A 13,876-nucleotide genomic window follows, 5' to 3' on the forward strand; every position below is an offset into this window, starting at 1 on the left:
TAATTGTTTTTTCATGTAGGTACATTATACATATATCCTAGCTGGGTATACGTGACGAGCCAGAATGTTAAATTACAGAAAACACAAATATCGGAAGGCAAAGATCGAAAATCGAAAGATCTTAAGTCGAAAGATAAAAAAAAAAGAGTGCATGGTAAACCGTACATACTCACGTACATACTCAATTAATTTGCGCGAGCAGGGTATAACAGGAACAAGAGGAACAGGCTTTTCCTCCTGTATTCTGCGCGCGCACATTAATACCGGAGGAAAAGCTTGTTCCTCTTGTTCCTGTTGTATCCTGCTCGCGCAAATTATGTGAGTATGTACCGTTTACCATGCACCCTTTTTTTGATCTTTCAACTTAAGATCTTTTGATTTTAGATCTTTGCCTTCCGATATTTGTGTTTTCTGTAATTTAACATTCTGGCTCGTCACCGAGACCGATCCTAGCTATAGTGACGTCCTGGAATATATCTGTCACTTTAGCTTAACTGTAGTAATAATTAAATAAATAAGTAAAATAATCAGCGGTGGAAAGGAACAATGAAGCTTAGATCTTTTAGAATATAATATGAAAAAAATTTAATGACTGCATTATTATATCTTTCCTTATGAATTGATCGTATGTACATATGTATGTAGGAAATTAAATACAATGTGAATATTTAAGTAGGATAAAATACAATATAATGTAAATAAACGTAACAGAATTTATGTGAAAGAAAAAAATATAAGTAAAAGTAATTTAATTAAAAAGTGTAGAACCGTTATAGGGCACTTCAACTATAAAGGGAAAAGTTATTGAAAGCATTTCTAATTAAAGTTGTCTCTTACGTAGAAACGAAGATTAGTAGAATTTAAACAATATAAACGTAATGAGAAGTACAAAAGGTACATATCATCTTTAAAACGACCATTTTAATGAAAAATGAACGGTGGGTGATCTTTTGATCTTTAAGTCCACTTTTTTTCATTTCGAAAAATATTTCGCAAAAAATGAATATTATGTTTTACGACTAACAATATTCTAAAATACTGGTGGCCTGTAATAATTTCATTCTGATTTTCCGAGAATCTGGAAATATCGAATTAAAATAAGTGATAACAATTTGTGAATTAAGTCGAACATAAATAGTGTTTTTCAACTGAAAGTTGGATTTTTGGCACTTTCAATTATAACAGCTTATATGTATATTGACATAATTATATGCATCATAAAATATATTTATCAGGTATTATAGTTAATAATACATAGATTAACAAAGTGTTTTCTTCCTTAGGTAATATTCAATAATCTGAAAAATTTATTTAAATTATTCTTCAAATTTTGAATAAAAAATTGAAAAGTATTTATAAAATGTGCGTAGCTAAGAATTAAAAAAATTGAAATGTAAATTATAAATATACATACATAAAAAATACTGTAAAAAGTAATTGCAATGTAAATTATAAATATACATAAAAACACAAATTTTCACGGCTAATTAAACAATGTTTTATAATATAATCGATTGAAACTGTATTCATTAAAAGAAAAAAAAAATACATTGAAATATCTCCGATTGCTCAACCTGCACATAGTATAATTGTTAGCGTGTAATTGTTAGCGTGTAATGTAATGTGTACCAGAGTTTGCCAACTTATCTGATTTCATTAAAACGGCTCTAACAATATGGCAACCTGTCCTATTTCTGGCAAAATTTAAGTTTACAGCATTTCAAATTCACTTTTGTAAACATCTCGAAATTCGGTGATTTATTTAAATAAAAATGCAAATTTATCAAAAAGTGTCAAAACTTATCCATATGGCCAATATTTATCCTTATGATGTTTGTAATTGGCTAGGAAGACGCATTGAGGCTTACCTGTAAGGCCTTCTTGTTATATGTACCTATGTTAATAAAATAAAATTGAAAAATATTCAAAAATACTAATAGAACAATCAAACATCGATATATGTAAGTACATATGTATGTACAAATTTGATTATATTATATACAAATGTAGGTATACATATGTATATGAATATATTACTAAGATTCCACAGAAGTGCAATTAGACTTTTCATTGAATGCGAAAGAGCGTTCGAGCTGCTATCGGACTTTAAAGGTTCTTTAAAAGTTTTGCAAGAAGGAAAGGAATTCTTCACTCCCAGCTTCGGTTGAATGCACTTCGGAGAAGTCTTAGATATGAACTGTGTCGCTGCACTTCGGGGCACACATTTTTGTACATAGGAATTTTCATCTTGCCCCGGCTGAAGTGCGCTTTGTTCAGCAGTGCAACGAGCGGTGCATCGGATAGCGAAAATAGCGAAAACGACCTGGCCTCGAAAGCTATAGAGCGAAAAAAATACGTATTCCAGGATTTATGCACCCAAACCTGTTTGCGCCGTATAGTACTTTGCCGGTTAAAAGCATTCCATGTCGCTCTAGAAAGCATATCTTGTTTACAATGTCCCACCTCTTTATAATAAAATTCACTATTTGAATAATATACAAATGTAAATGTCATTATCCGCGATGGAGACGGTTGGGTATACATAGTCCAAATTTATAATATTATTTTATTTTTAACATATTTATACTGCAAATGAAATGTTTTCATGTAAAATACGTATTATTTAAGAGAATTTATTAATTTTTTCGTGATTTCATGATTTTTTTTTATAATTTCTATATGAAATTGTCAGTTAAAGAAGTCAGAATCATGTTTGAAATCTATGTATATACAATTGTTAATTTATTCTTATATCAAACATACACTTGTATATTACTTATACAGTTGTAAATCAAAATTGAACTCTGGACCTTAATATAAAATTGTTCATTGCCACATATTGACCCATCTAATATATTGTATATCTCATTTGTTTTACATGACTTTGAACTTGATTTTAGCATATTTCTAAATCAGATGACATGCTTTTATGTAAAATACGTATTTTTGATTTTTCCGTGATTTTAGGATTTGTTTTTATATAATGTTTATATGTAATTGTCAGATACAGAAGTAAGCATCATGTTTGAAATCTACATATGTACGTACATATGTACATACATTTGCTAGTTTCTTCTTCACATTTATATATCAAATTGAACTCTACACCTTAATGTAAAGTTGTCATATAATTAAAAATATGTCACATTATTATTGACGCATCTAACTAATGTATAGATTTGTTTTATATAACTTTGAAAAAACTGTCCCTCACAATAGAATGAGTGTGAAGTATTGGGTTTCCTTTGGACTGAGATTAAGCTACTCTTTTGTCATTATAAATTCCTGTTAAATCACATTTAATGATTTAACATTAAGATTATATCACTGAGTGCATGTATTCGTCTACGTCTGTGAGCCTTTTGCGTGTACGGCACTGGTCGCCAAGCGAGCTTTTTTGGGCGTAGTTCAGTTTTCCAGTCTTATTGTACTGGCCAATTTTTTTTCTATAGATGCTGTTGACAGGGGTTTTCAATATAAAATATAATATGTATTTTAATAAAATAAACCACAATAAAATAAATAAACAAATACAATGTATTGTAATAAAATAAATTAATAAAAATGTTAATATTATTGTGGCTGGTAGCTAAATAATGTCTTGTTTAGAGAAAAAAAGTATTTGGTTAACAGTAAATGCAATCAAAAATAGTCTATATTAGTGGTTATAGAAGGTATTAAGATTCATTGCAGTTATTTCTTTTCAAAATATGTGAGAGCAATTACAGTTTCTTGAATGGTATTCATTCTTTATTAGTCGAAAAGAAAAAGTTCACGCTCAAAATATAAATTATACCCGAATATAGCTCACTTGGCGAACATTTGTATACGGGATCCTTGCTCTTCTATAATATAAGAATTATTAAAAAAAAGTATATTCATTCACGATTTATACGCAAACCGGACAATAATTCACATGCTAACAATCGAGAGTTTACTGTATAAACATTCAATGAAAAGACAAGTTCAATTTTTTGTATACATATTTTGATTTTTAAATGATTTTTATTATTACTAAATTATGTTCACAATACTTCTTATATCTATTTTAATAGCTACTGATATACTGATCATTTTATATTTTACAATTTTAATTTAATTTTGTTAGTAATCATAGTATTATATTATTCTAATGTTAATGCACAGCATAATAGGAAAAAGAGCTCAAAAACCTATTTACAATTCTTTTTGTGTACATATAAATGAATAATAATATATAGGAATTCAAAATATATAAAATTTTCAATGAATTTGTCTCAAAGGAATCTACATACATACACATATAAATAAGCCTCTTAACTTTCTACATTTCCCATAGGGATTTTATTTACATTATTGCTGATGAGCAAAATGTGCACATCCATTTAACTGAAATTCAATTTTCTACTCGTTAAACTCTAAATGCGTGCATACAAATAATAATCGTTATTTAAATTTGCGCAATTTCACATGCCAGCTCTTCTTGGAAAGATCGGCGAGTATTGCTTTAGAATTGTTAAACAATGGCATAAGCCCCACTACCCGAAATGCAAATTTAATAACAGTTTGTTTAGGAGTTGCGATAGTTCACAGATGTATATTCAAGCGACTCTCAAATAACGTAGGATTTGTTATATTTATTACTAAGAACTCGAACGCTTATTGAGTCCAATCGAATCTAACAATGTCAATTATTTTATAAATATTTCCCAGGGAATTCATTTGTGCCTATTTTCCGAGACGCTTTGTAGTCCTTGGACTCTTTATTTCAACGCTAGAGACAGAATTTTCCAACGTAAAATAAAACTTTACGAGGTCGAATACATTAAATCTATTATTGTTATTATTATTATCCCTACGACTATTATTATCATTTTCGTATGAAAAGAGTGACTGAAAATTCTGCAGTATCTTTCAGTCGTCATTATCGTGGTTGGCGACTTTATTGCCCGGCCAAGATTTTATAGCTTTCGTCGACGAGATACGCGAATGCTACACATCTTGACCCATTTTTCGCGTATAACACCACATTTTCCGGAGTTTCCCTCGCGCGGAAAATTTTCTAACACGCGATAAGGATTTTATCGAGATTTTCACAAAGCGCTGTACCATTTCTCAAAATCGCGCATTAGTCTCGCCCTCGAACCGATAGATTGGTCGCTTCTATTATTTCTAACGCGCGTATAAAATTTTGGGAGTCTATAAATAAAATCACCCCCCCATACTGTTATAATAATATAACTTCTAATATAATAAAAAATATGTTGTGTCACTACTTTGAAGATAGTATAAATATATATTATATATATACACGAAGGGAAATCTTAATAAAGCCTTTTATCCCCATGAAAAATGGGATGACCTCCATATAATAAATTTATATCATAGCAAACCGTTAGTAACACCAGGCAAGTGTTATTTGAAGTTGGTCAAGAAATATCTCGAGTACACAAATACAGTCGAAAATCATTATAATTTATAATATTTATTTCTTTTGCTGTTGAAATAAAATTGAATAACGAAGTATTGATAAAAAACATTAAAAGAAATGTGTCGGTTTAATCCGGGGCGGTCGAATTTTTTCAAATACCTTTTAAATATATTTATATTTAATTGTTGAATATGAAAAAAAGGTAAAAACTACCTACCTACCTACATGTAAACAATATAAAATACCAATAGAAAAAATAATTAATTAATTAATTAAATAAATTTTCAATATATGGCAGTAAATTTTCTGCCAAGAGGAAACATTGGTATTAAATAGTATATATAGAATTTTTTTTCTTTTGTTATTGAATTCGTATGTACGTTTTGGCAGTGGTTTAGCTGTGACGTATGTACATATGTATGTATGTGTGTCGAATTGAAACGAATATTATATGTAGTATGGCGAGCGTTATCTCAGACAGACACACAGAATAGCGATATAATATACATATATGATAAGTTTAAAACCATGTGTGTCGCTTTGGGGCAACCTGTAATGGCATCACGGTAAAAATAAATATTTTATAAAATAAAATATTTATGCAGTTCCAAATGTATTCTCAATTCTTCATACAGGTATGTTATTTAAACTGACCATAAATACATTGTACTTCAATCATCATGCACACTGGTCTTAACAGATTACTCCGAAGTAACGACCGTGGTATACAAATTAGGATTTATTATTGAGATATACAGGTATATGTATGTATATCCATATATTTACTATTTACCTACTACTTGTCACCACTATTTGAATATGATTTTAAATTTATAATCTATAACATATGTTAACACATACTTAAAGCCCGTAATGAAATCAGGGTTATTTAAATTTAAAATAAAGTATATAAAGTAAAAAGCTCAAGTAAATTATGGTGCTTCCTCATATTAAACATGTACTGATTTTGCTATAATCAAAGACAAATACTGCTTTCGTAAAGTAATCTTTTCAAAAATGTTTCAGGCGGGTGGAAAAGATTAAAAATAATCTAAGATTATACTTACAAACCTTATGAAGTCTTTATGGCATTAGTCACATTACTTTTTCGTTTATATTTATTAATTATAGTTTGGTGTTCGTTTAAATAATATCAAATTTGAAAATTATATTGATTACTTCAAGTCGAAAACAAATGAATTTTGTTATTACACGTATACAAGAAAATGGCTAGCGTATAACGTAAGTATGTACACGGTTCTAAAATAATTTAAATATAATCGTTTTATATAGGCAGATTGGATTAAATACTTAATAAGTTTAGTGCCCATGATTTATCAAACTAAAACACGCGTACTTTGCCTTCAAAGATTTGATTCACGGACGATAATATTCGCAATGGTTGTATACTGAGAACGGTAAAACTTTAACGGGCAACCATAATGCTATATGTAATGTATTATAATAATGCGAATTTACTATAAAATAATAATTTAAAAAATATCAATCTAGTGGTGCAATAGTCTAGTACGCGTCTTGCGTGCGAAACCGGTCTCTCGCAAATTGAGTGAAGTAATTTAAATAAAACGCGCTATTTAAATAAAACGTCGAAACGTATTATTTAAATTGTAATACTATTTTGTGGAAGTCTTTTGATTAATTTGTGATCTAATTGCGTTAAGTGGTTATTATTTTTTATGTCAATTTGACTTTGAACGTTTTGATCCGTTTCTCGTTAACTAAATTTGAATAAAAAAATTTTAAAACAATTGAATGTGAAATATAATAATATTTTTTTTATATATATAAGTATCCGATGGTTATGAATATTCTTATTTATTAAATTTAATGACATAATTCATACGTACATATGTTAATAAATGTACATATATTATTGTTGGGATACGTTTAATTGTTTCCGTGAAGAGTGGAAGTTTTCAATTATATTATTTATTTTTCAATAAAGGTGATTCATGGAAATATGAATATGAAATGTTGATTTGAATATAAATAAATCTATGCAGCACGTGGAAAAACTGATTATTTTGATAAAATCTGTGTTCGTGTTCGTGATTCGTTTGGTTTGATTTTAATGAAATCAATATTCGAATTTGCTGATATTATAAAATACTTTAATCGTTTGTAATTGGCCTGGAAAGCGCATTGGGTATATGTATCTGTTAGGTTTTCCTATTTGCATATACATTTGTATGTATGTATATGAATAAAATAAATAAAAAATAAAAGATATAAATAACGGTTATGTAATAATTATTTTTATAGATTGTAATTATAAATGTATACCATAGTGCTATATATTGTCTTAATTATACTTGTAATATTTCTCAAATATATATGTATTGTTATGTCCTGACGGACCGGAGACACAAAAAATGATATCCGATTCACAAGCAGATCAATGTTTGATCTACGAGCAAACCAGATAAACACTTTTTGTTTCCGTAATAAAAAGTCACTTGTTTTTCTTATTAGTTAGAATTTATTATATTCTTTAATAATGTTTACAATATTAGCCTAAGAGATATTTATAGGCACCCTTTTATAAAAAGGTCCAGATCACTTCGATGTTTTAAGTTTAAGTTGAAGTTAATGTTTATAAATGCTAGTTTTAAACAAAGGAATTTCACAAGGTTTTTCTAGGCTTTTCACAAGAGTTCACAATTGTTTCACAAGAGTTTTCACAAGGGTTTTCACAAGGGTTTTCACTAGTAGAGTAGAGTAGTTATACGTGGTGTTGTCTGAGGTAATCTAACTTATCGGGGTTCGTGTATCCCCTTTTATACAAAATAGACGACGCCATTTCTTGTGTTATCTAAAGAATGTGGAATGTGGAATGTGTTGACCATTCACACAGTTCGTAATCCGATTCGTCTGGTGCGATCGTATGTGGTTATCTAAAGAATGTGCTGACGGTTCGCATGGTTCGTAATCTGATTCGTCTGGTGCGACCGTATGTGGTTATCGTTGGTGGAAAGCAGATAAGGCCTTCGTTATAAATATCAATGCTATGAGGTCATAACAGTATGTACATATATGCGGGTTTGGTGCATCCGCTCTAAAATCGCCAGATTAACAGAACGGCAGCTTTAAACGTAATTCTCGTTTTCTCGAATGATAGATTGCACATCAGATGACGAGTAACCTTTCGATGTGCACAGATGCAATTATTAAAATTGAGTTGGCAAGATTCGGAACTTATCGAATCTTCCCGTATTATACTCGCCTGAAAGATCCTACTCAATTTTAATAATTACCATTTTAATAATTGCATCTGTGCACATCGAAAGGTTACCCGTCATCTGATGTGCAATCTATCATTCGAGAAGACGAGAATTGCATTTAAAGCAGCCGTCCGTTAATCTGTCGTTCAATTTGTCTGGCGATTTTAGAGCGGATGCACCGCATCCCATATATGCACATATGTAGATGAAGTAATGGGTTTGTCACAACCGATTTTGTTGTTGTTGTTGTTGTTTTTTCTCTCTATTTTATTTTCGACATTCTGGCGTATTGGCACCTCCTGTATTGGCACCACAATGGTCGAAACATTAAATAAATACTGTCAGTAAACTGTCGATGTGAATTTCAACTATTTTATCAGCGATGGATGTACCTATACATACATACATACATAATTTTCAATAATCATTGAGAAGTTCGAATACATTTTTCGATTCCGACCACTATTTGATTTAACGACCGTTTAACGCATCGATTTTTTTAATGAAAATTTGAATCCACCCTCCAAATTTCTTCTGCCGCACAAACCGTGTCATCATGGCTCTGTATCCAGCTCCATGTATGTACATATGTATATGTATGCCAACAATTATACACACCGATAGAAACACAGCCAGGGTCGATAGCACATCGACAGCTACAAAAGCCTGACGATACAAGCTCGTTGGGCCATTGTGAGCTCGCTTTCGCAGATCATAAGCTCGACAGCGTCACGCGAGATCCGAGTGCTTCGTCGATAGCCATCGTCTCATGGTGGAAACTCAGGCTCTTCCACTGTTGCGACTGAAGTTTAATTAACTTTGCTAATTAATTCTCACACGCTCCGAAAATGAGTTCTGCAATGTTACCGAAAACATTGTTATCGCGAGCGAGCGCGCAAAACGGCACGACACGTCTTACAACTCAATTACAAGGGAGGCCTCTCACTCGCCCTCCGCACCCGCCCGCCCACCCACCCTTTAACGTATAGTCACCCATCTAAATAATGCCCTTCGCAGTCGACGAGATATGATTTAAATACCAATTACGGCTAAATATCATCACGCCTCAGCGAGCTCCTGCAAACGTCTCTCTCTCTATCTCCCACTCTTCTAGTCACCCTTTCTCTCTCTGTCGAGTCGAGATGAAACCGAGCTGGTGTGATTGATGAGCGAAGTGAGATGCGTCAAATTAATAATATTCGAACATGACGAAGAAGTCGGTGAAAGTTTGCCGTTTTGAATCCTGAGGTTTGTGGTTGTGAATTTTTTCGTCGAATTGTTATGCATGTACATATTATGTGCATATGGACTTTGGGGTTAGGGTATATCGAAAACAGCGAATTTTTGAATTTGGAAATACTTTTAGTTGGCAAATATGTTTTGTCTCATGGGGAATCCTTTAAAATAATATAAAAATGTAAAAAAATATATTTGCCCTGCCACTACTAGCACGGTTCTAGGACACTTACCCCTGGACACATACCCCCCCCCCGGACATATACCCCCGGTCAAAAACTCCCTGGACATTAACCCCCCCGAAAAGCCGACCCCCCCCGTCATGGATAAAAATATTTTATAAAAATTGACAGGATCTTTAGAAAAAAGTCAATATCAATGCTAATTTATTTTACCCAGAAAAATAAAGATTTATAAATATAGATATTAGAAATACATACATATATCAGATTTTTTATAAATAATCAATAATCAATAATAAAAAATCTAAGTCTAAAAATATTTAAAGTATAGTAATAATAATATAACAATAATATATATGTATGTACTTCTATTTAAGTCTTTTAAATTGATATTTATTCTATTTACTACAATAAATTCAAATTAAATATTGTATATAAATTGAAATTCAATATGCTCTACCACACTCAATTTATTCTTATTTATTACTTTACTTTATTATTAATTATTAATTATTTATTACTATTTTTAAACAATTTTAATCTATGGTGGGGGTTATTTGCACGGGGGGTTAATGTCCAGGAGGTTTTTTATCGGGGGTATGTGTCCGGGGGGTATGTGTCCGGGGGGTAAGTGTCCGGGGGGTATGTGTCCAGGGGGTACATGTTCGCATACCCAATAGCACATACGTATGTATAAGTTTGTGACATTCGTAAATTTTACCGATGTTTCAAGGTTTTCTTATAACTTAAGCTCAGTTTTAGTAGTTCATGTTTTTCAATTCACCTTATAATATAGTTGGAATAATTTTACATTAAAAAAATTCATATGGGATGTTTTTCCACAATGCCAAGGTACGAAAAATAATCTGAAACTGTGTCGTGCGTACCTTCAACGCCAATATTAGCGCGCTCTAGTCCATTGTCGATGTTCCTTAAATATCTTTTATCACGTCTCAATAGACAAAATAGCGTAGGGAGGCCGCACTCATCCTGAAAATGGCCTCAAAGTGAGGTATGTGTTCTTTTACAAACACGCTGCAACCTCTTGGTAGCCTAAAGAGAGCACGGTAAAAGCTATTGTATTGTACTTTTATGCTTTTTATTGTGTCCTATTTGTATTCCATCGATAGTTTTCTAGTGTAAAGGACAGAAATAATTTTAAATTGAAATTTTAAAATTAAATAAAAATAATGGGGAGCTATTGATTGAGAAGTTGACTGAATCGTCATAATCCTAATAATTTTTTTAAAATATACATATATGTTTTTTTAATTTTTTTTACGTATGTATTGTATGTAGGTTTTTTTTTTAATTTAACTGTTTTCATTTATTGAATTATAACATTGTATATGTACATATTTAAACGTCGTTGAAATTTTTTTATTATTTATTATATAAATTAAATATTGTTACAGTGGAAATGAAAGCTAGATAATTACAAATAGTGACGATGATCAAGGTAGTCAAATTAGTTTGCACGACGCACCCTATTAAAGGTAAGCGAACAGTTATATTTTTAATGTATTTTTTAAATAATAAATTATTTTTGTGTATATTTTATTATTTTACTGAATTTATGTATGTTTGAAATTCGTTACTTATGTTTATCGACCAATCAGTAAGCGTTGATCTTTCTTTGTGTTCATCAAATTTTGAATGTGCTTTGAGCGTTCTTTGTTTTTACCCAATTAGTAATATATTGAAATAGTTTTGTGCCCGAAATGACACATCAATTAAAATAAAGTAATACGCATTATAATGATAAATACAACAACAATGAATAAAACAATACATGCGTGATTATTTAATGACGATCATCAACAAACAGTTTTTTTTCTTGCGGATTTACCCCCTATACCGCTACGAATTAAGCACCATGCAAAAACTACGGCGCAAACTTCACAATTTGGGTTTATCGATCAATCAGAGCTTAAAGATGTTATGCTCAATAAAAACAGTCGATTAGAGCACGCAATACAAACGTACATATATTCACAATTAATTACTTGCATCGTTGACCATCCAAAACAGATGCTTATCGATAACGAATGATGTAAAGTATAACATAAAAGCCTGTCGGCACGCTTTGTTTCGTCACACTACACGGTAGATGGTATGTGACACACACTACTTCACCATTTCCCGGGAAATTCGCGCGTTTTCTCGTCGCGTAGTACACGGAGCCGCCGCCGCAGCGACCCCGGATCGATTAATTAGCGACGATTAGTTTAAGGAACCGGGGCCAATTACACGAAAAGGGCAGGGGCCCTTCGGTTAAGCGCCCTATCCTCCCCGTTCCCGAGAACCTTCCGGGACAGGCCCTCAAACCCTCGGAGATCCGGGCAAACACGGCGCGAGAGCGTAATCTGCGGCCGTTTCTCGTTATCCGTCGGCCGTGCTGTCGCTGGATCAACACGATGACAAATATTCCAATTTTAATAGAATCTGAAATTGCGGCTCGAGCGATTCGGCGATTGTTAAATTACGATGAATTTTTCATTTGGCGTTTATATGTATCTCAAACAACTGCAATGGAGCTACTACATGTATATTGGGAGATTTGAATGGGTCATTCGGAATGTTCTTGATAAACAGTTTGGATAGGGATGAATTTGTGTTTGTATTTAATGTAGTAATTTTTTTCAAATTTGTGGCTTTTTGCATGTTTTTACTTTATCTATGTTATTTATATGTGGATGTAGCGTTTTTAAGCAACGCAAATGTGAATTAATCTACTGTTTCATTCGTTCCTTTTTGGAACTACCTCTCTCAATGTAGGAATTTATATTTTATTAGTAGCCTGTGTGCACTCGGTAAAATATCTCAATTCAGATCGCGATCAATTCGAACCAGATCGCGACGCGTTGCAACCCCCGCTATAGGAATTTCCGATGTATTAACAAATATTGTACCTTAATTTTTATCACTATATTATATTATATTTGCTGGCATTTTACATTAAACGTATTTATATAAATAAATGTGTAGCACCTTTTCGCACGAAATAATTGTAAGACGACAAAACATATGTACCTACATACATATCATGCGAAATAACACAAAAGTAAAATGATTGATTGTAAATGGAAATACTTTTTTTTCTTTTCTTTTTAAGCGTTTACTGGAGAAAACAAGCCCTCAAATAATTTATCCGGTTGATAAAATTGAAATGTAACATTTAAAAGGAAAATATATACATGTACATATGTACATATATGTATGTATATATTCCTTTCTATATGTATATAATTTAAAGACATTTTACTTTTGGCTTTTGCGGTTATGTCAGCGCGACATTTTCATTCGTGGAATTTTCGTTCGCGGCATTGTCGGCGCGGCATTGTCGTTCGCGGTTTTGATGGGGTGACCTCGCAGTATTTCATTTTTTGTATCGCGACGTAGTGTCAGTATTTTTATTTTCTGCGCACAATATTACCTCTTTAGTGTTTTCATCACTTATAAAAGCAAAATTTTGTACTGAAGAACGTGAATGTTGACATACATACATATGTAGTAGGGGCTGCTATTTAAAATATAGTAATAATATTGTAACGAAAATAAAATGTAACTTATATAAATAACACATATTATATAAGTTACAAAACAATATTATATGTACATTTACATAATAAACAGTTTCCATAAATACATCGCGTATACTCATTCTGGAGGACAACTTTTGTTCAAATAATAAACAAATCCGGCAAAACATGTTTTTGGATATTGAAAATCTAACATACGATAGAAGGATTTTGTATATAATATGAAATACGCGTATTTTATATACATAGTACATATTTATGTAC

General features: G+C 31.5%; 1 protein-coding gene across 1 annotated transcript in view; it reads left to right on the forward strand.

Annotated features, from left to right (window-relative positions):
• Positions 1 to 11,485: 11,485 nt before the first annotated feature.
• Positions 11,486 to 13,876, forward strand: part of LOC143919044 (uncharacterized) — a 99,650-nt gene continuing 97,259 nt past the window's right edge. Inside the window, exon 1 of the mRNA XM_077441224.1 lies at positions 11,486 to 11,566. Coding sequence (XP_077297350.1) covers positions 11,521 to 11,566 — 46 coding nt within the window. The 5' untranslated portion in view covers positions 11,486 to 11,520. The remainder of the gene's footprint in view (positions 11,567 to 13,876) is intronic.

This window comes from Arctopsyche grandis, chromosome 11, assembly GCF_051622035.1.
Source record: "Arctopsyche grandis isolate Sample6627 chromosome 11, ASM5162203v2, whole genome shotgun sequence".
In the NCBI taxonomy this organism is placed as follows: Eukaryota; Metazoa; Arthropoda; class Insecta; order Trichoptera; family Hydropsychidae; genus Arctopsyche; species Arctopsyche grandis.